General features: G+C 57.4%; 1 protein-coding gene across 2 annotated transcripts in view; it reads left to right on the top strand.

Moving 5' to 3' along the window:
• The window catches only part of RADIL (Rap associating with DIL domain), a 25,181-nt gene extending 2,789 nt beyond the window's left edge, over positions 1-22,392 (top strand). Inside the window, exons 2-16 of one of the 2 annotated variants that reach the window (XM_042037567.1) lie at positions 1,186-1,290; positions 4,285-4,843; positions 10,367-10,674; positions 11,695-12,351; positions 12,519-12,556; positions 13,546-13,706; positions 14,380-14,492; positions 15,365-15,602; positions 16,059-16,231; positions 16,506-16,656; positions 16,966-17,156; positions 17,978-18,371; positions 18,455-18,594; positions 19,334-19,473; positions 20,081-22,392. In XM_042037567.1, coding sequence (XP_041893501.1) covers positions 1,255-1,290; positions 4,285-4,843; positions 10,367-10,674; positions 11,695-12,351; positions 12,519-12,556; positions 13,546-13,706; positions 14,380-14,492; positions 15,365-15,602; positions 16,059-16,231; positions 16,506-16,656; positions 16,966-17,156; positions 17,978-18,371; positions 18,455-18,594; positions 19,334-19,473; positions 20,081-20,186 — 3,405 coding nt within the window. In that variant the 5' untranslated portion in view covers positions 1,186-1,254 and the 3' untranslated portion in view covers positions 20,187-22,392. The remainder of the gene's footprint in view (positions 1-1,185; positions 1,291-4,284; positions 4,844-10,366; positions 10,675-11,694; positions 12,352-12,518; positions 12,557-13,545; positions 13,707-14,379; positions 14,493-15,364; positions 15,603-16,058; positions 16,232-16,505; positions 16,657-16,965; positions 17,157-17,977; positions 18,372-18,454; positions 18,595-19,333; positions 19,474-20,080) is intronic. The other variant, XM_042037568.1, reaches the window with a different exon arrangement.

The following is a 22,392-nucleotide window of genomic DNA, read 5'->3' as shown; positions in this document are numbered from 1 at the left end:
TGTGAAATTTGGCTCAGAAAAAAGGGAAAATAGCAGTAATTTGCATTTCTGGTCAGAACCAAATTTGGGCTTATGGAAGCCAAATCCAACCTCTCCATCTCAGCAGAGGAGATGTGGAGTCTGAGGGGAAGGGACAAAGGGGCTGCAGAAAGGGTCTTATAGCTGGAGAGGAGAGGCCATCCAGTTAGTCCACTCATAAATCAAGTCAAAGAGGAAAGAGGAGGGCTTGGCAAAAGCGTCTAAATATTCTCACAGAGGAGAAAATACATGGTAGCCAGAAGCTTGTTAATTGAGCAGAGAAAAGATGACAAGAATCAATATCTGGCAGCTGAGGCCAGACACGTTGGAAATAAGGCATAAATGTTTTACCAGGAGGAGCGATTAATCATCAGAAGAAACATGGAGCAGCAGAGGTGGGGCAAGCACCTCTTTGCCTTTCACATCATGACCCGCAGAGCTTCTCCCACAGCCCCGGGGCTGGGCCAGCAAGAGGCACTGGATCGAACCACACCGAGGCCCTGATTAGGTGATTTAATTAGAGGATGATGCATTTATCTTTAATCACAGTGGAGCCATGGAAAAGAGTAGTTCTTGTGCCCTGATGGCTCTTTCTGAGGAATGCTAGTGAAATCCCTGGAGGCACTTAGCAGGTGTTTCTTTTAGCTTTGTCTCTTGGTTACCAGTGGTTGTGTTCTTGCAGATCTGTGGTGAAAAGGCAAGGGGACAGTGCTGGGTGGCTCTTCTTGATGTCCAGCAGAACAGGCTGAGATTCAGGAAAACAAAATTCAGTGAGCATCTCAGTGTGCTGTGGCTATTGGGGAAAGGAGCTGGTCCAGGGCTTGCTGTCCACCCATGGGTCAGAGGGTCCCCAGCCTGGCATCCTTGGGCATGTGTGTGCTAGGGAGAAGGAGATAAAGGTCACAGGGCTGTTGCTGGTTCCATCTCCTTCCTTTCTCCTCTCCTCTCCTTTCCTTTCCTCCTGCTGTTCTCTCCCGCTCTCCCATGCGATGGGGGTAGGTGCTGTTGGTTATAGGGGGGTTTAGATGTGGCCCAGTAGCCCAAATGCAAACACACACAGCACATCAGGAGCATGTTGCAGAACCTCTGAGCCTTCCAAACCCACCACACTGCGAGCAGCCGATGTCCATGAGCAGCCCAGCACCTCTCCTCCTCTTCCTCTCGCAGAAACACGACCGACGCCTGCCCAGGATGATGCACAACGAAGGGCAAAGATTGTTTTGAGAAGGAGGATGAATGGAAGGAAAAAAGGCACGTGAGAAGGATGGCAAGGTAGGGAGAGGCTTTCCCTGAACGCTGGGTGGAGGCACTGGGAAGGAGCTGCTCACCCGTGACGGGAGCAGGAACCTCGGGCCCGCAGGAAAGTCCCCAGCGCTTGCAGAGTCAGTTGTCGTGATGGAAGGACATGTGGTGGCCACGTGAATACCGAGGGCATTTGTCACAGCTCTGCAGAGCTCAGACAGAGCTGGCTGTGGAAAATAGCTGGTTTTGGTGTGGCTGTGAAGGATCCCTGACAGATCTCGCTGGGGGCAATCCCAGGCTTTTGACTAATTCCTGCGTAGCCGTTAGAGAGACAACGTCACTGAACGCTGGAGAAAGGGACTCCTGGGAAAGTCTGGATCATGCTCCATAGCTGCAGGCTTGTGTCCTTCCAGGGAACTGGTTTGCAGTGAGAAGGGAGCTCACCTGGGCTAGGGATGTCCATCCGGGACATGTGTCCCACTGACCTGCAGAGAGCTGTGCCCAGCAGTTGGCACTCTTGCTGGCTTGTCCCCGGGCAGCTGGGTCCAGCTGGAGCATCCCCGCTCCCACAGCAGGACTCAGCAGGACTGCACATACCAGAGATTTCCTCCTGGTGGGAGATGCCGGTGCCCAGCGTGCCCGAGCGCACGGATGTGGGAGGAGCCCATTTCGTTATCGTCTTATCCTGGCCCTCAGAGTCCTCCGGGGGATTAAGACCAGGTGTGTTCCTCTGTCTTTGGGAGAAGGCTTCGATTTCTCAGGTCACCCAGCCTGGTGCCTGGTGAAATCACACCGGTGCTGCTCTAGATGCTGAAAATTGGGGTGACCAGGCTGGAAGCTCCTCCTGATCCAGGCTTGCCCCCGAACTCTGTAGGAGCTGCATTTGATAGAAAGAGCAGAAAAATAGCTGAGCTATAAATAACACGTTCAAAACCAGGCAGGGACCTGCAAGAAGCAAGTCTCTGTGATGTGGACTTGGACAAATGATTTTGCCACCAGCAGATGGTAAAAGGTTTCCCTTTGTGCTGGGGGTAGTTCGGGGTGGAGAAGATTAAATCCATGAAACCAGTGATTTGGTGACAAAGTTTTGTCTTTTGCATCCTTGATGACAAGGTCCTGTAGTGACACTGGGGCAGTTTTCCTTCTGGTCAATGTTAATGAGGGCTGGCAGGGCCGTGCTCACGGCCTGGGGGAGCTGATCCTGAACCTGTCTGCCAGTGCCCTGACCTGCTCCCCAGGTTGGGGCTGCCTCGGCACTCCCAGGAGATGTCACACAGCACACATCAAGGGATGGCCCCAGGGATGCCCCCTGCGGGAGCAGCAGCTCTGGGCTCAGCTGGAGGAGGAGGAGCAGCATTGTGGGGGGGGCCAGAGCCCCAAACCCATCCCTGCCTCAGTTTCCCCAGTTGCAAGGTGGGAACAGGAGCAGCTTTACCTGCACCCAGTGAGTTGGGTTGAAGTTCCGGGGCACTATAAAACACAAGGTCCTCAGCCCTGCTGTCCTGTGCCAGGACTCCCACCCTTCAGCACACCAGGAGACAGTTTTGGAGCCAGCAGGTTGGAAAGAAGGACAAACCCCATCAGTTTCATAGTCCTGGTGGGGCTGGGAGAGGGGAAAGGGTTGACTTGGGGTGCAGCAGCATAACAGCTCCTGGCCACATCCTTAGAACTTGGTGCCTCAGTTTCCCCGATCTGCAGCATTCCATGGGCCTCTGGCTGCGGGATGGGGGGATGCACATCCTGCAGCAGCCCTCCGTGCATGGCTGGGAGGTGGTTTCTGGGTTAGAAGGTGACCTCTTCCATTAGCAGCAGGGACGCTCTTTTTTCCTGGATTGGATGGTGGTTTGGAGGCTTTCCAGGGCCGACATCATTCTGCCTGATAGCTCTGAGTTTGCTCCGGAGGCGCGGCTGTGCCTGAGCGAGTCGGGGCTGCAGCCGTGGGAAGCTGCTGGTGCCCCACGTGTCCCTGGCCAGGCACAGCTGGATCACCCCAACTGCTACAACCCTGTGCTCTGATAGCTGCGGATGGGACATTTTGGGGGTCCTCTGTGTATGCATGGAATCCCTGCACATTATAAATCTGGAGGTGAGGGGGTTCCCAGCCCTGTGCAAATCAGGAATGCTTGGATTGTCTTACTTCCAGAGCTCCCCTGCCAGCAGGTCACGGTGCAGCTGTGGATTATCAGCACCACGCAAGCACCAGGTGCTGCTGCAGCCGGGATGGGATTTCAAAGCCATCCCCAGATGGTGACAGTGACATCAGGCAGGTGTGCTATGCACCTAAATCCAGAAGTGATTGGTGGTTCCCAGTCCATTCCAGGGGATTGAGGAGCACTGGGAGCTGCCACATGGCCCTGGCCACATCTCCAGTCGCTGCTGCCCACTTGGGGCTGCCCTGAGCAGCCCTGCCCTGGGCTAACGTGACAAGGGCAGCCTTGTCAGCGATGCCACCCTGTGCCTGAATGTCCTCTGCAAACAAGCAACAGCCAACAGATTTGCTGGAGTCAGGGCATTTTTAGAAAAGCTAATTAAAGCCCATTTTCACCCTGTGCCTCTCGCTGAGCAAAAGCACTTAGCAGTGACCTCAGAGTGAGTGATTTGCACTTGATCTTTTCGTTTCACCTCTAAAAAATGGGATTGCTCCGTAAACTCGTTAGTGAGAGTAACTCCTGGTGCCTTGGCTCCTGACCAGGATGGGCCCCGCCAAGTCCTGCTGGGCTCTGCTCTCCTCCCGCTGCATTTTGCCTGGGTAAGAGGGACCTCTTAGTACACATGATGGAGAAATATGGGGCCACTCCAGACTGTTTTCAGGGACAAATCCATCCAGAGGTAACCGTGCTGCTGCCAAGCAGTTTGGCTGAGCTTTTCCACTGGTGTTTTGGGCTCCACAAGGGAAATGGCCGTCCCTTGATCTGTCACCTTGGAGATGACAGTGGCTCCTCCGTGGCCACCTGCTCGCTCTCCCCTGCTGCACATCTGGCCTCTAAACGGCTCACCTTCCCCTTTTTGCTCTTCCCTGCCCAGCTGTGCTTCATGACGACCTCACGCACGATGTTTTATGGGCCCTCCTCCACCATGGCTCCGCCATCCAAGAACCGGCTGAAGCGCCAGAGCCGGCTCTTCTCCCAGGTCTTGTACCGCACCCTGAGCTACAAGGACCGCAGCTCGGCCTCCACCTCCCCGGCAGCCACGGAGGACGACCCGGCTGAGCTCTCCACCCAGCTCTCGGCTCCTGGCATCCTGAAAATCTTCGGGGGCAACATCTGTGCAGGCACCAACTACAAGAGCGTGCTGGTGACGGGCAGCTCTGGCGCGCGGGAGCTGGTGAAGGAGGCCCTGGAGCGCTACGGGCTGAGCCAGCTCAGCGCCGGGCAGTACGCGCTGTGCGACGTCATCGGCCGCTTCCAGGGCCCCGAGAAGCAGTGGCAGACAGAGGGGCTGAGGGTCCTGGGTGACCACGAGAAACCACTGCTCATCCAGGACCTCTGGAAGCCCAGGGAGGGCTTCTCACGCCGGCTGGAGCTGCGCAGGAGGGCGGAGGTGGAGGAGATGGCAGCCAAGGATGTGGACACCACCACTGCAGGTCAGAGCTGGGTGTGGGGCAGGGAGAGGGGCTGGGATGCACCCCCAGAAACCCTCCCACACAAGCAGCTTTGAGATGTGGTTTGGGTGCAGGGGGTGGTGCAAATGGGAGGCTGGCCACATTTTAGCTGCAAGGCTCCTGCGTTGAGGCAGGACTCAGCACTCTCCTGCACTAATTTGGTATCTGCGACCTCAAATATTTACCCCAGCCAGTTTAGGGGTTAGTACCAAACCCTGCTTGTGGCTGGGGAGCAGCAGGGAAGACCATCAGTGCTTCCTGCTCTTCCCATCAGTGAACCAGCGCCATGGCATCCCCAGCTTCGTGCCTGGCAGAGCACGGCCCTGCTCCCCTCCACCCCCATCTCCCTCTGGGCATCCCCCAGGCCTGACACCCCCGGTAAATCTGCAGGAGCAATTAAGGCAAATGAAAAGCTAATGAAGAGAGAGCAATGTAGGGCAGGAGAGCCCCTGCAGCAGTGCCTGATGGAGGCCAGGGCTGGCAGGAGGAGATAAGTGCGTCATTAGGAACCAGCAGGTTAATAAGTGACCCCAGCACACAGTAATGAAGCTTTCCTCCTCCCACTCTCAGATAAAAGCCCTGTGAGGATGAGGGCAGAAAGGTTTAAAATCAGATCTTTGCTTGCATGGTGTGCTTGCTGTGTCAGGCCTGCAGACAGAGGGGTCTGGACCAGGCTCCAGAGGTGTCAGCCAGGGGGTTTTGCTGGGCCCCGAGCGGTTCCTCACGCCTGTAGGAGAGGATTGTTACTGTCAGAACTAAACTGATGATGATGCAGGATTACTCTATGTGCTTGTCAAAGAAGAGCCAAGTTTCTCCCCCACCAGCACCAGAACAAACCGTCCAACCCATCCCACACCAGGGGGACACAGCTCCCCTGCCACCCATCCTAACAAAGGCTGGAAGGAGCCCAGGCAAAGGGTGAGGGAATCCAGCCATGGGCATTCTGGGGGAGAGGAGAGGCAGCTGGAGCCCCCCCAGCTGCAATTTTCAGTTGAGATTTCACCTGGCAGCCAGGTGGAGGGCTACCTCCATCCTCACCGTGTCCACTCTGTCTGCTCAGGGAGGGGATGCCACAGGTGGTCCCAGCTCGTTGCATGTGGGACACACAGACAAAGAGGTGGCTCCTGCCAGAGCCTGGGCCAGGAAGGTGGATGCTCTGCTCTTCAGCTCTTTCTCCAGCCAGGATCAGAGAGATGTGAAGCACTTTGGGAGAGCAGCGACTCTAAAAACAGCTTCTGTTGAATAGAGGGAAGGGCAAGAGCCAAGCGCAGTGTTGCAGCACACGGTGGGCAGGACCATGTGGCAGCTCCCTGCTGGAGCCCAAGGTCACATCCACTCGGCCTCAAATCCTCCCCCTTGGACCCAGAAAGCAACTTTCCTGCCCATGACCTGGATCCTGGGTGGGCTGGGAGCCGTGGGAGTGCAAGGCTCCCACACAGGCTGGGGAAGCAGCAGGGTCTGGGCTGCCCAGCACAGGAGCAGCATCGAGCTGGCCTGGGACTGGCACCCTTCAGTCATTTCCAATGGAGGAGCAGTTCCTGATAGATTCTGTGCTCTGGATCTGGAAACAAGCCTGTTATGCTTTCGTTATCACTTCATTTGTTTCAGCACTCCTGGGTGGGGCCGTGGAAATTCCCCATTTTTTAATCTTTGGGCATTTTCCATAGCTGACCAAGCTCTTCCAAGACAGAAGCTACACCCACAGTCAGTCAGGCTGTCTGCTCTGCGGAGTACGCAGCCCATAGTTGTCTTACCTGGTAAAATCTCACTCCTGCAGCCCTTTCTTTTGGTGGCACCAGGGGCTCTGTCACCAGCCTCACCCTGAGATGCCATGAGGCTGGGGCCACACTTTCCCACCTCATCTGCAAACTGCCAGGAATGAATGTGAGTGATGCAGCCTGTGACCCAGCACCCCAAAAAGACACAAAACTCCTGGTGTAAGGGGTATTGACCATGAGTGCCCTCCACTAGGGTCACCCTTGTCACCAGGCTCAAGCTGGCAGAGGTCCCCTTGCTGAGCAGCAGCTGCCTGCCCAGGGTGGTGAGGCATTGGCGTGGAAAACACAACATCTGTGCAAAAATAAAGGGACTTCAGACTTGCAGCTCCCTCAGAGAAAAGCAGAGAGATGCTCAAATCATCCCCAGGGCAATACCTGCAGGCCCTTCCCCACACAGGGCATCGCTGGAGCAGCAGGACTGGGAGGACTGGAACCACTGGGGTCACACAGGTGCATTGCTGGGCTGGTGGCTGAGGGAAAGGCTCCACACCCATCCATGACCTGTTAGCACATAGCTTAAGAGTTTTATCTGCTCAGTTACCCATTATCCTAATTAGTTTATTAGCTGCTTCCCACTGGGGAGGATGGTGCTGGCTCCTCATGCCACTAATTAGCAGCACAGGTAGAGCCTCTCTGCAGCAAACGAGGCAGCCCCCTCTCCCTGCTACCCCCAGCCCTGCTCTTTTTGGGGGCCATCGAGGCAGCAATTATGGAGATGTAGAGAAAACACCCACAAACTGGAGGGGGCTGGCAGGAGGTGCAGCACTTGGCATCTCAGTGGCATTCATTTTCCAAAATACCCCCATTTTGTACCAGGTCCTGTCCTAACTGGAGCTTTCCCAAGAGGCTGGAGGCTGAACTGCATACGCAGCTCCAGAAACTCAGGATTTAAGCCTATTATTCTAAAAGATGCTCTGGCAAGTGCCTTTGAGGATCTGGCTTTGATATACCTTAGCACAACTGCATCCAGGGAAGATTCCCTGCAGAGTCTGCGGAGCAATTACATTAGGAAGGACTAGCCTGGTGTTAGTCCCTCCTGGGTACATTCAAAGCATTTCTCCTTTCCTGGGGCCCATGGAGTTATTTGTTGATTTATTTCTCAGCCAGGAAAAGGGAACCTCTTTCCTCAGCTGAAAAAGAGTCAGATCCCAGCCAAGATCCCAGGCACCACAGCTAGCAGCTTTTCCCCTGGGATGCAGAATGGGTTTAGAGGCAGCAGATTGGTGGGGTCTGGTGGGTGCTGCCCAAGGGGTGCCCAGCTCTCCCTAAGGATGTGAGCCAGCCCTGTGTTAGGATGTGATTAGTGAGAGATGCCTCTGCCTGAATTGAGGTGCAAATGAGACAAATGCCAAAGTAAATAATACAGATTTTATCAACAATTAATGTGAGGTAGAAAGAAGGAGAAAAGAGGGGACAGAGACAATGAGAGCACTCTTGTTTTCAGTCAGTGGTTTCTTGGGCTGGTGGTTGTGAATCTCCCCCTGCCAGAATTACCTCTTACCCAGTCAGAGCTGTTTCAGCACCGTTGTTGAGTTGCTTCTGTTAGTTTCTTCCTTATCTTGGGAGTTCTGCCAAATGTCCTTGTGGCCTGTAAATTCTGTATTCTTTGTGCCCACTATCAGTGGTACATCCTTTTTCCCAAGCCTTATTAACCTCCCCCTAGGCCTGAGATCATTGGAGCCTGTCCAGCCCTAAACTTTAACAAGGCCTAACACCCCAACAATAGCACCAACACCTTTATACAATCCAAGTCCTGGATATCCAGGGAGGAATGTAATATTGGGAGGTGCTCCTTAACTCCTTACACCCTGTTCCCATCCCAATCTCCATGTGCATTTAGCAGCCACTGGCTCTGCCCTGGTCATGCTGCACTGGAGATGTTCAGGCTGAGTTTTGTGTGGGATAACCTGCAATGCCTGGGAGGACAAAACAGTACCAAAGGATTAAAAAAAAACTGACCAGTTTTATGGAGGGACTTTGTTATGCTCAGGAAAAGAGCTGTGTTTATCTTTCCAGCGCAGCCCCGGGGTTAGTGGGAGCCTGTGACGGGGGCTCTATTGGCAGTGAAAAAGCAACTTTTTCCTACACAAAATAAATACAGAAGCTTCCTTTCCCCTCGATAAGGGGCTGATGATGGTCTGTCTCTGCAGGCAATGGGACCCCAGTCTGTCCCACTGAGCTCCAGCAGTAGCTGCTCCCCAGAATCCAGCCCCACTCCTCCCTACTCCCACAGGCTGGTCTGGGATCTGCACTGCCCCAACTGTCCTTCATCCCTTTGGCTCATTTCCATGCTGTGGGTTGGGGACAGGGCTCCTGGGGGGAGCTGAGGTGTCCTGCAGACACCTTTGGGGTGGCCCTTGGCATCCCCAGCAGCGTGGCTTGGGTGGGCTTGTTGTTCTCCCTGGATTTCACATGTGTGCCGTGGCCAGGACGGGGACGGGAGCGGGGCCGATTGCCTTTTTAAGAAGGACGTGGGGCACGGGACTGCTTGGGGTGGCTTGACTGTGCCTTGCCCTAATCCCAAGGCATGTAAACAGCAGGGGCTATTTTCTCCCTGTCCCACCCCCCTCCCCATCCACATCTCTTTGATTTTCCCAGCAAAGGAGCGCTCCATTTAAAACAAACGAACAAAAAAATGTATTTCAGAACCGGCAGCCCATTCCTCACCAAATAAGGCAGATGATTTTTTTTTTTTTGGGTCTGAGCTTGTGAGTATCCCTTTAAGCAGCCCTGGGCACCAGGCTCTCTGCTTTGCCGTCCCCAAATCCCGCTGGCTGTCCCCAAATCTCACTGTCCAAAGGCTGCTCCCTGGTCGGCCCAGCCAGGAGCGGGGCTCTGGCTCTGGAGCTGCACCGACAATGCTGCACTGCTGCTCCAGCAAGCAAATCCTTTAGGTTTTTTCCTTCTCTTCGTCCTCCCCGAATGCCAGTGACCTGCTCCCAGGAGGCCGCCCAGCTGAGGTACGAGCATCGCCCTTCGGACGCACAACTTCCTATTTCTCCTGCAGAGCTCAAGCCACGCTTGCAGCACGGAGGGACCCACGGGGACCCCCCCGGCTCTGGGTATGCCGTGTGAGGGGCTGCTTTTGCAGCTCGGCCAGGCCTATTCATTCACTCCGGCTCCTGTTTGTCTCATGGACAGACAGCTCTGCACGAATTGATGCTTGGGAGAAGTGAATTACAGCTTGTTCCTGCTGCAGCCGGGCTCCACTGCAGCTCCCGTGCCCGGCTGATGCTCCGGGGAATCGGGGAGGGGGTCCCTGCGGTTCCCACTTGCTGCTGGCCACTGAGCGCCGAAGGGCTGAAAGCAGAATCCGGGCTCTTTTTTTTTCTTTTTAGCAAAGATTGAGTGAAATTTCTTTTTAGCAGGGATCTCCTCTCCCCCAGCCCTGCAGCGTGGCCAGGGCAGGTGGGGGATACTATAGACCGGCTGCTCTCCATTCAGTGAGGCTTGGGGGCCAGGGAGGGCTGGGACACCCCCTTTTTAGCCGTGGCATTAGGACACTAAACTCTCCGCGCCGGTGTCTTGGCGTCACCTTTCGGGGAGGGCAAAGGACCAGGGCCATCAAGCCAGGGTGGGTGCGCAGCGCCGGGAGGGCTCCAGCTGCTCCCTCCGCGCTCCGAGCTGCAGCATCCCCCCAGCCGCGGGGTGCTGCGGCGGGGCGGGGGGTGGTCCCGGGGGGGCTGCAGGGGCTGAACGCCGCTCTGTCTCCCCCCCATCCCCGCAGGCATCAACGCCCAAGCGCGGAAGCTGCAGCGGCACCGGGCGCGGGGGGCCCGGCGGGCGGAGGGGGCTGAGCGGCGCGGGCCCCCCCCGGCCCTGCGGCGCAGCCTCAGCGAGACCAGCCTGAGGACCCCGGCGCGGCGGGCAGGGAGCGGGGCCGGGGCCGGCAGCGGGGCCGGGGCCCGGCTCCAGCGGCACTGCTCCACCCTGCCCGGCAGCCCGGCGGCGGCGCGGAGCGGCGGCAGCAGCATGCGGTACTCCCTCTACCAGTCCCCGCACCTCCTGCTCCTGCAGGGCTACAGCCAGCAGCATGTAAGCACCGCGCCGCCTCCTGCGCACCCCCGGCACCCCCTGCTTCCCTCCCACCGTCCAAAGCCCCGGGGAGCGGGGCTGCTTGCATGGCCGGAGCTGCTGGGGTCGAGGGGGGTGGCGGTGGTGGTGCGGATGAGCATCCTTTAGGAAACGGGCTTGGGACTCGCAGCCTTGTCCCCAAGTCTGTCCCCAGTCTGTCCCCAAGCACGGGGCACACGGAGGCAGGACCCGTGACCTCCTGCAATGCCCCAGAGGGATGCAAGGTGATCCCCGAGTAGCATCCCTGCCCCGGCCCGAGGCAGCCCTGGTTCTGCGGGGGTGGCTGAGCTGCCCCGTCCCCTGTCCGGCTGCGTCCTTAGCGGCAAATGGAATCAGAGGCTGCAAGGAGAACAGTGCGTCTGCTGGAGGCACTTGGAGAACTGCAAAGGACAGGGACAGCTCTTGCAGTTAATGGCTACTTTGTGCCCGTTGAGTATCCGGCTGTTCCAAGCTTTTTGGCAGGGTGACATCAGCACTGCAGCCATCCCGTTAGTGCTGCCGGGGAAACTGAGGCACGGGGTGGTCCCCTGAGCTGCACCGGGGTGTGCGGGCAGACTGTGGGGAAAGACAGGGCAAGGGGTGGATGCTCTGACTGGGGTCTCACCGTCCCCCCGGGCTGGGGGTGCAGGCATCGCTGCAGTCTGGGGGGAGAAGGTGGGAGGGAAAAACAGCTGCAGGAAGGGATGAGGGGGAGAGGTGGAAGGAGGGCTCCTTCTGCCCAAAGCAGCCCCATTTACTGCATGCCCAAAGTCATTGTGCCCGTTTATTGGCGTGCCCAAGGCAGGCATTGCTGCTGTCCTGCTTGGCAGCGAGGAGAGTGAAAAAAGAAATGTTTTTGCCATGCAAAGGTGCATGGGGGACAGCTGGGGACAGCGAGGGGACTGCTGGGGACAGCGGGAGGCTGCAGCACTCACTGCATGGCAGGGAGGAGGGTCCCTTCTCCCCGTTCCCCGGTTCATGCTGCGTCTCCTGGCTTGGCAGGACAGCTTGGTTTACCTGCTGAACCGCGAGCAGCACACGGTGGGCCAGAGGACACAGGCGAGCAAGCCCAGCATCAGCCTGTCAGCCCCCGACATCCTGCCCCTGCACTGCACCATCAGGAAGCTCCGACCTTCCCGGCACCGCTCGGAGGAGAAGCTGGTGCTGGAGCCCATCGCCGGGGCTGGCATCTCTGTCAACTTTGCCGAGGTGGCCCGGACGGTGGTGCTGCGGCACGGGGACCTGCTGTCCCTCGGCCTCTACTACCTGCTCCTCTACAAGGACCCCATGAAGGCGCAGCCGCTGCCGGCGCAGACCTTGCTGAGGCTGCGAGCCCTGCACCCCGAGAGTCCCCACGTGTGCGGGGCGTGTGGCAGCCTGCTGAAGGAGAAGGACCCTGCTGCCAAAAAGCGGGGCCCCTCGCCCTCCGGCGGCCCCAGGACGCCCCGCAGGAAGCTGCAGCTGGAGTTCGAGCCAGCGGCTGAGGACGTGCTCCTGCGGCGCATCATGACCCTGATCGAGCCCGGGGGGGATGACCACAAGCTGACACCCGCCTTCCTGCTCTGCCTCTGCATCCAGCACTCGGCCACCAACTTTGAGCCAGGAGACTTCGGGCAGCTGCTGCTCAAAGCGGCCAAAATGATCCAGAGGACGGTGTGGGTCAGTCGGCGGTGTGAGGGGGTGTTTGTGGGGTGGGGGTGTTGCTGGACCCCTCCCTGGGATCTTCCCAGCCTGGTCCCCGGTGGCACCGAGTGCTGATGGGGGTGATGCTCATGCCATCCCATCCCACTGGTTTTCACTGTGCTCTCCCTTCTCTCCCTGCCCAGGAGCGGACGCGGGAGCTGGCTGAAAAGCAATCCCAGCAGTAAGTGTGACCCTCCTTGTTTTGCCTCAAAACAGGGAGAACTCAACACCAGTCCTTCCTCCATGAGTGAAGGGAGTCCGTGGCTGATAAAACCACCCTCCCAGCCTGTCAGCAGTGATGCATGATGAGTTTTCCTGCTAAATCCCACACATTCTGCTCTCTGGTCCTTTAACCACGATGCCTGCATGGAATGTGTGGGTCTGGAAAAGCTGGCGAGCTCGGGAGGGAATAAGACCTGCAGCAGATCCAAGACCTGGCCAAGGCTTTGCACTTGTGGCTTCATCCCTGAGGGATATAGCAGGAATGTCCCTTACGTGTGAGCTTGACCTTCTTCATGCTGGAGACCCCTCAGTGGAGCTGAGATGGAGCTGGCATTGCATATGTGCATCCAGGGGTGGTGGCACAGGGTGTCCCAGTGCTGGGAGCACCATTCTGGGGCAATCACAGTGGTGCAAGGAGCTGTCTTCCCAGCCATTTCCAAAATCCCATCCCTAAACCAGTATCTGGAAGAACTGTTGGTGCTTGCTGTGAGCCCTCCTGTAGGATAAACTTCAAGGATACTTCCCAGGCCTTTCCTACAGCAAGAAAAAGCAGCTTAGCATTTGAGAAATTTCCCAGATGTTTTTTGTTTTATTTTTGAACAGCCCAGGGCGGGTGAGCTGGGTTTAACTGTCCAGAACTGGCAGGAGCAGCACATACCCCTAGGGAAGGGCTGCTTTTCAGCCACGAGTACTTACTGCAGTTCAGCTGTATCAGGGGAAGTCTCCCCCAAAAGTGGCACCCCACAAAGGCCAGGTGACCTTGGCCACCCCAGAGCAGGGACCACTGAATTTTCACTTGTAAAGGATCTTTCTAAGGGGAGTGCTGGGCTTGGGGGTGGAGGGGTGTGAAAGCTCTCTGGCATTGCCCCAGGCTGGCTGTTTTCTCCCCAAAAGCCTGAGCAGGGATGCTGAGGAGCAGTAGGTGTAACACCTGCTGTGTCTCCCCAGCCAGGACCCTGCCACCCTGTCCCGCTTCACCATCACAGACCTTCTCCCAGACCTGCAGCACATCATCTTCTGGATGGCCAATGCCATCGAGATCCTCTACTTTGTCCAGCAGAAATCACCCACCTACATTCAGAGCATGGAGGAGGAACTGGACATCAAAGGTAAGTCTGGATGCAGCATCCTGCCTGTTTTTCCAGCTGGAGCAACCCTGCTCTGCTAATCCCCAGCCACAGGCGGTGGTTGGTGCCCTCGAGATGCTCTGTTAACCCTCCGTAATCCTCATCAGCAGGGACATCTCTGTGGTGTGGGCTGGGGAAATCTGTGGGAGGAGCAGCCTCACATCTTGCCGTGGTGCTGCCCAGCTCCAGAGCCAGGTTGTGTTGTGTTCACAGATGAGCATCCTCTGCCACCATGGCAGCTTCTGGTTAATGCCTTGGGGGGGCTTTCTTCACCCTTGGCTGCTGTGGGGGCACCTGGATTTGTAGGCAGCCCTGCAGAACTGCTCAGTGAGTCTATGTTAACGCCAGCAAAATGAAAGAAAAAAAGATGAAAAGGTATTAAACTAGCCTCAGAAAGTTTCTGGTCTATGCAGAAAGTTAAAATGTTCATAGGCGAGGCAGGTGCTGGAAGGAGGGTGCAGCCCTGAGCTGCCGGCAGGGATGGGAGCTGTGGGGGATGGCAGATGGGAGCTCCCTGCGGCCAGAGGAGCCTCTGCCCTGATGAGGGATTCCGTGGTGATGATACAAACCTGGAAATTCTAATAACCCACAGCCTAGGAATTTGGGGGCCTTGCTGCTGCAGGTTTGCTCCCCTATCCTCCTCTCCTCCCCGCAGGCTCCAAGGAGTCTCTGTTCTCCTCGACCATCACGGCCAGCGAGGAGGCGATGACGGTGCTGGAGGAGGTGATCATGTACACCTTCCAGCAGTGTGTCTACTACATCTCCAAGGTACGGTGCCACACGGGGCCAGCACGAGCATCCCCAGGGCTATGCAGGAGGGGTTTTTTTAAGCTTTTACTCCTTGGCAGTTGCACCACGCTGAGGTGTTTTCCTTCGGGCTGAAGTGCCCCGATTTTTGGTCGCAGCCCAGGAAAAGTATTGAATTACTGCAGCGTGTTTCCTTGTCTGCAGTGCAGCGGCTCGGGGGAGGTGTTTGGGGAGGGCTGCTTGGCTCCGGCCAGCGCGGCATAATGGTGTGATTCAGGGCGTGATGGAAAGGGGCCCCTGGGCCGCCGCCGTTGGACCGCGAGAGCCGGGCGGCAGCGGCAGCGGAACAGAGCGGGCAGTGTGAGGCACAGAAAGGCTGCCCTGTGCAGGACGGCTCCTGTCCACTGGCACCGGCCCGCGGGGACACAGGGGCTGCTCCTGCACCGCTCCAGAGCAGCGCCTTCCTCCCCTGCGCCCTCCTCCTCAGCACCCTCCCCTCCCCTTAGCCCCGCAGAAGGGAGTGCAAGGCACTGCTCTCCCATTCAAGCAATAGGGAAATGCCATCCCCACCGATCCCGACTTTTCTTTCACCCTCGTGCCCAACTGATCGGCTTCTGCCCTGGTTCACATCGGATTTTACAGATTTTAGCTGCTGTCACACACCATCACTTCCAAGTGCTAAAAGCGGCCAACATGTTAATTTTTATGATTTTTTTAAACTTCTGCACAACACTGGAGCCCACGGAGGCAGGGGGTGAGTAGGAGCAGCCCCTTGCTGGAGCAGCACTGGCAGAGTTTGCTTAGCTGCAGAGGTAAACGAAAGGTTTGGCTCATGCAAAAATAGAAAAACCCAACAAACTGAGTCTGCTGTGAACTTGCTGCTCTCCCTGCAGTGTCTGTACGTGTCGCTCTCTGCCCTGCTGGAGTGCAATCCCTTCCAGAGTGAGTGCCGGGAGAGCTGGCGGGGCACCCCGCCGCTGCCCGAGGAGCTCCGCAGGGTCGTGCTCATCTACCAGGCCGTGCTGGACCTGCTCCACCAGTACGAAGTGCACCCCGAGATCACCTCCCAGATGTTCGCCTACCTCTTCTTCTTCTCCAACACCCTGCTCTTCAACCAGCTCCTGGATAAGGGTCAGTCCTCCTTGAATTGGGTGACACATGGAGAACTGACTTGCTGGGATGCACTCCAGTCCATCCCAGTGCCACCTTGGAGGGTACAGGAAGGAGGGTGCTGGGGATGGGCACTGTTACAGGGAGGCCAAGCACAGACCCAGCTGCTGGCACCAGGGTCCCCATTCCCAGGAGAGGCTAAACCCCACAAGGATCCCATCCCCATTCCACTGCCCCTTTGAGCCTGAGCAGAGGAGGCTGAGGGCAGTTGATAGGGGCAGCTCATTCATAAACTATGGCAGCCTGAGGTGCTCATTAGCCCTCATTAACACAGTTGCCCCATTGTCAGTGCCAGGCAAGGTCCAGCCAGCACCAGGAATTACAGCCACAGGATGCTGGGGACATTAACCCGGGGCAGGTGCTGGGGGACTGAGGGGCTGTTCCCTGACATAGCTGATGGATGCTTTGCCTCTTCAGGCTCCTCTCTGGGCTGCTTCCACTGGTCTCAGGGGGTGAAGCTGCGGGCCAGCATGCGGCTGCTCCTGGAATGGCTGCGTGGTGCTGGCTTTGAGCAGCTCGCTCAGCAGTTCTTCGCCAAACTCGCCAGTGTGGCCAACCTGCTGGCCATGCCCGGCTCCCAGCTGGTGCAGGTGAGGCATGCCCAGCCTCATGGCATTTGGATGGGCATGGGCAGGAAAGCGCCTGCTCAGTGTCCGGGGGGTCCCTACACTGATGCATCCCTTTTGCAACCCGCCACCCTCTGCCCTTTCCCAGGGTCCGTGGGTGGGCAGTACCCAGGAGAGGATTCTGGCTCTCTCCATCTTACCCAGTCTTTCCCTCCTGTGCCCCTTGCAAGCTCCTGCTCCTCAGAGGAAGCAGTTTCTCACCTCTGCCATTGGTCTCATGCTCTGTGTCCTCCCCCAGATGACCTGGCCATCCCTGCGAGCCGAGTTCCCAGCGCTGAGCCCTGCGCAGCTGCACCGGGTGCTGAGCCAGTGCCAGGCAGTGATGGACGTGGGCTGCATCTCAGCATGGCAGCCCAGCGAGGAGGAGAGCCCGGCCGCCTTCCAGCCTGGTGAGTCCTGGTCAGCCTACTCCAGTCACATGCAAACCAAACAGGTAATTCCCTTCCCCTTCCTGGGTGTCCTGTAATAACTGCAGTGATTGAGAATAACCACAGCCCCAAAATTCAGATATTGCAAAGCATGCAAAGTGCGTTCAGATGGGTGTGAGGCTTTTTCTGCAGTCCCAAGTGAGGGATGCTGCTGGCTCAAGCTCACTAAATCCCTGATCCCAGCTGGGAGACTGCACATGGCTGAGAGCCAGGAGGCAGGAGTGGGGTGAATCCTGGGCCAGTGCTAACCTCCGTCCCTCTGCCTTTCAGATGAGATGCTGGAGTCCTTTGACAACCACCCACCCATCATCCTGCCCAGCGGGGGTTTCAAAGTGGACCTGGAGGTGGAGACATTGGATGACAACATCTACAAACACCTCCTTTACATCCGCCACTTCCTCTGGAGCCTGCAGAGCAAGAGCCCCCACACCAGCGAGGGGCCAAGCTCAGCACCTTTAAAGGTATCTTGTATCCCATGGGGGTTGTTCCTCTCCCAGGTGGGCAGGAGGGTCTTGGGTCCCTCTGCAGACCCCTTCAAGCCCAGTGCCAAGGGCTTGCTGCCCTCGCCTGCAGCCTGGAGCTGTGGCAATGCCCTCGGGGAGAGCTTCTGGAAGGATTAGTGCTGCTAATCCCCCAGCATGGGGGGCCCGGGAAGGTGAGCTGGAAGGACAGGCTCTTCCCAGCAATCTCGTTAGCAGGGAGGAGGGAGGAAGGGGAGATGTCTGTGGGCAGCGCTCTCCTTCTCCCTGCGTGTTCCCTGTCCTCCCTGCGCTGCACCCTGCCCATCCCCAGCAGCCAGGCTTGCACAAAAGCACTAATTAGCTAATGCCTGTAAAGCACAGGGAGGGTGATACGTGCTGTGGGTGATAAGCTCAACTACCAAGTGGAGGACGTCCCTCCAGCAGGTCCCCTTCTCCTCTCCCATCTTGTCCCCATCCCCTGCAGCACCCACAGGCACTGTCTGTCACCCTGGGGCTACACTGCCCAGCCCTTGTGGCACAGGAGGAACTGTGCTACCCCAGTGTTCCCTTCCAATGGGATCCCCCAGCAGGGACATGACCAGGAATCCCCTCCCGGCTGGCTGTAAACATCCCCAGCATGGCCCTGGCCACCAAACGGGGGTGTGGGAGCTGTGCTGGGAAGCCAGGACAAGCCTGGCAGTATCTGAATTGCCAAGGTTTTGGACGGATTTGGCAGCCAGGAAAGCGACAGGGTGGTGGGGTACAGGTAGGGAGTGAAAAGCACATGCAGGGGGTCCCACAGCATTTTCGTCCTTCTTAAGAAAGAGGCATGCACGGCGCCGGAGGTGCTGGAGGTGAGCGAGGGCCCGGCGGCCGCCCTGGGGAGCACCATTGCCCAGGAGGATTACTGCTCCCTGGGGGGCTGTGCCGAGCCAGAGGGGAACCCCCAGCTCTGCCTGGCCACCAACGCTTGTCCCTGCGAGCCCCCCGCTGGTGAGCCCCAGCTCCAGGAGAAGCTCAAGCAGCTGCAGCTGGGCAGGAGTCTGGTCCCCAAGGCCGGCACGGCGCCCACAGACTCCTCCTGCCTGCTGACACCACCCACCACCCCCCTGAACTTCGACTCCGGGAGCCCGGAGTCACCGCAGGGCACCGGCAAAGGGCTGCAGGACCCCCGCAGGAACGGGATGAACGGCACCAAAGGCAGCACCCCCGAAGGTACCGAGTGCTGGCGCTGCCCCGGGGCTGTGAGGCTGGGTTTGGCCGGTGCCAGAGCCGTAAGCCGCTCTCTCCGCTGCCAGGCTGCTCGCCGACCCCCTATGACTACCCCACGCCGGAGTCTTCCAGCCGCAGCTCTGCCACCGACGACTTCTGCTACGTCTTCGTGGTGGAGCTGGAGAGGGGACCCATCGGGCTGGGGATGGGGCTGATCGATGGTGTGGTGAGTTCTCAGCTCGTGTCCCTCACACTGCTGGAGTGGGACGTGTGGGACCTGGTTTATACCCCAAGAAAAGCCAGCAAAGAAGCTGATGGCTTCCCACGGGAGCTAGGGTGCTTCTCCTGGGGACAAGGAGGCAGAGAGAGATCTATCAGAGGACCTCTACTCCTAGGTTGCAGTGCCATGCATACAAAGGCCACAGCTGTCCTGCAGCTGGAGAGAGCAAACAGGCTCAGCTCTCTTGTGGAAGGAAAATGACTCAGCCGAGGTCTTTCCTCCACCCTTCAGCGGTGGCAGGAGAAGTGGAGAGGAGCAGGGAGGCTCACAGGGTGTCAAACCAGCTCCTCCTTTGCATAAGGAGGAATCTAGCATTGTGGGGTGGATCAGCTGTTGGACAGTAGGAAACAGAGCATCACCGAGCCCTGGGACAGTGTGAGCAGAGCTCCCATCCCAACACGGTTGCAGGTTAATGATGCTTTACTTTTAATTAAATTGAATAAGAGCAGATTGCCCCCACCTCTCCTTTCTGTGTATAAATTGATATAAAACTAAAGGATCTAATTTCCTTCCTGTTACTGTTAGCACCATCCCCGTCATGTTCTCAAGCATCTCCAAGGTCCCACTTGCCATCAGGCTTGGCTGTGAGCTCTGGGGAAGAGTTACCCCATCTGGGGAGCTCAGCCCTTTGGGACCACAAATCTTTGTGTCCCTTTTTTTGCTCACCTCCTTTCCTTGCTAACAGCACACCCCTCTCTGCTCCCCGGGGATCTACATCCGCACCCTGATTGAGGACAGCCCCGCGGCTGCCGACGGCAGGCTCTCCATCGGGGACCGCATCCTGGCTGTCAACGGCACCAGCCTCATTGGGGCAGACTATCAGAGGTGAGCCTCACCTCAGCAGAGGGTCTGGGGTGGTGCCAGCACTGGGGGAGTTACTGTCAGGTCCAGGTTTCCAGCTGTTTTGCTGCAAGAGTTGCCAGTGCTGCAGTCCTGAGGATGCTGCGGTACGAGCAAGCTGCAGGGAGAGGAGTGACCTGCACAGGACACCAGAGAGGGGGAAAGGCTGTGGGTTTGGAAGAGGGATTATGGGGCAACAACTGGGGAGCATATATGGGAAATAAATAGGAGCTCCAGAGGTGTGTCTCAGCAATGCAGAGTTGCTCCAGCCCCATCCCACCCCAGGTTTCCTCTTGAAGGTGGCGGGATGGGGCAGCTCAGAGGCAGAGCCCAGGTGCCCATAGGACAGAGCAGCTTAGGGTTTGTTTGCCCTCATCCTGGCAGCACTAACCTGGAGGCCAAGCCCTCCACAAAGCTACAGGCAGGAGAGAAACAGCCCCTGCGTGTAACCCTGAGCAGGCACAGGGCAGAGGGGCAGGTGATTGGCAAAGGGGGTGTGTTTTGTGAATGTCCGTGACTTGGCAGGCTCCTGAGGGGCTGCCAGCCTGAGGGAGCCAGAACTCACCTCTCTCCCTCTTGCTGCTCCCTGCAGTGCCGTGGACCTCATCCGCTCTGGAGGGAAGAAGCTACGGTTTCTGGTTGCCAAGTCGGACATTGAAATAGCCAAAAAAATCAGTTCCAGCTCCTCTTCCTCTTAGTCGTTGTGGTGCAAGGATCCTTCTGCAGCAGCCTGTGGCTACAGCTCTGGTTAAGGCTGACCTCAGGGAGCCTGGAGTGCAAGAGGGAGGACCAGGACTCCACAACAACCCTCCATATGCTTTTGGACACTGCCCCTGCACTGCAGCAGATGAAAGGACACGCAAGGATGGTGCACGCTTCTCCCACTGCCCTGGCTGGGAGCATCATTCCTGATCCATTGCCCAGCCTCACCTTATATCCAGTGTCGTCCTACTCAGGAGGACGTTCTTCTCCTTTCCTGTTCCTTTGTCCCCTCTGGCAGGGGGAGGGAAGGGGATGCTCTCACCATGGGGACTTGTAGGCAGGCTCCTCTGTTCCTCTAGGCTGGCAGCCCTGTGTGGTATTTCATGCTGGCAGACAGAAAGCTTGAAATACCTTTGTGTTTTGAAGATGAACATATGAGGCAGGCCTGGGCTTCACTGTGGCAGTGGCCACCTGAGGTGCTGGCACGTCAGGCTGGAAAAGTGTGCTCAGCTCTGGGGATGGTAAGGCAGCACAAGCACCCAGGAGTGGGATTCCACACAGGATGCATCACCAGGAGTTAATTCCCCTGGTGCCATACACTCAGGTGCCTTTCTGCCGCTGGGCTCCAGCCCTGCCTCGGGATGGGAAGCAGCTACAGCAAAGGGCTGACACCACCAGCAGTTCCTGTGAGTCCTGGGGAGAGCTCCCTGCCGAGAAGAACTCCCTTGGCCTTGCTCCGCAGATTTACTGCCCAGCTCTGGCACCAGGATCCTGGCTGAAGGCCCCCAGGACTGATTGGCAGAATGTCCCCACAGAGGATTGGTGCCACCAGGAACCTGAGTGACCCCAGCAGCACATGGCACTGCCACCAGCCCAGGCAGACAAACGACAGCTTGGCACCATGTCCTGGTCCTCTCCCTCCAGCTTTTCCAGCCCATTGCAAGGCCACCGTGTTCCGTGCCCTGCTCGGAGCATCTCCCAAGCATGTGCTGCTGAAATGCTGACAGGTGATGATGGACAGCAGAGACTCCCTTTGGGAGGAGTTTTGAATATCCCAGGAACTGCTCTGCTACCTGCTGCCGACCACGGTGTCAGCTCAGCCGAGGGTTCAGCTCCATCGTGTGGCTGCCTGGGCCCCCACACACCCGGCCTCCTGCCCGCCGAGTCCTCCCTCTGCTTTTAGCACCATTAACGGGATAAACCCGACCTGATTTCCACATATAGACAGATACTGAGACCTAGTTTAGCTGAACCCTATTAAAACAGCCTGCAGCAAAGCCCTCCATCACACCCTGTGCAGTCCAGGCTCTGGCAGCAGATCAGATACTCACATGGCATCGCACAACAGTGCTCCGAGGATTGTGATGCTAAAACAGGGTTGGCTCTAGTTACGCCTCACTGCTGCAGTTTTGGTTCCTGTGCTTAGTCTTGCACATTGCAGGAGGAGAGAGATGTCAAAACACTCCATGCAAGGGAAACGCTCCACTACTGGATTTCAACACACCCTGGCCTGCTTTTCTAGGCAAGATGGACCAGGCACCTTCTCTGAGACACGAGTGCCTTGCTGCTCTGCTGGGCCATGCTCACAGCCCTGGCCTGGGGTGCTGCCCCACCAGGGATTGGCAGCAGTGCATCCTCCTGCTGCTGACTCCGCTCTACCAAGCAGGCGAGCAAAGGCTCAGGGCTCCTGGTGATTCACTTCACTTTCAATCAAGTAGGTATGCTGGCCTGTCGTCCTCCACAGAACTTGAAATGGGCTGCCTAAAGCCCCTGGGCAAACTGCATGCACTCCTTAGTCCCCTCTGCCCCGGAGCCAGGGCTTGGGGGGAAGCTTGGTTTGCACTAGACAGTGCTGGGGCTGCATCTTGGCACGTTCCAGCAGTACCAGCGCAACCTACTGAGCACCCCTGGAGCTGGAAAACAGCCCCAGAGCTGTGTGTCGCTCACAGTGCAGTCACGTATTGAAACAGACTGTAAATAAACCCTGCTATTTACTAGTGTGCATGAGGGCTGGCTTCTCCAGGGAGGAGCAGTGGGATGGACTGACTTCCCTGTGTGTTAATACTGTACAGCTCGGATGTGTATAAAACTCTGGTGCAGATACTGAGCACAGCATGGCGCCTGTCGGACACGGTGGATGTTAAGAAATGCTCTGTATCAACAATAAACTGGATCAATAAATCTCTCTAAGCCCTGCTCTGA

The sequence above is a fragment of the Corvus kubaryi genome, unplaced genomic scaffold (assembly GCF_017639235.1).
Source record: "Corvus kubaryi isolate FWS band 111438036 unplaced genomic scaffold, C.kubaryi_AGA036_p1.0 37387, whole genome shotgun sequence".
NCBI classification, from domain to species: Eukaryota; Metazoa; Chordata; class Aves; order Passeriformes; family Corvidae; genus Corvus; species Corvus kubaryi.
Note: the sequence above shows the minus strand (reverse complement) of the source record. Positions and strands in the feature narration are given on the sequence as shown.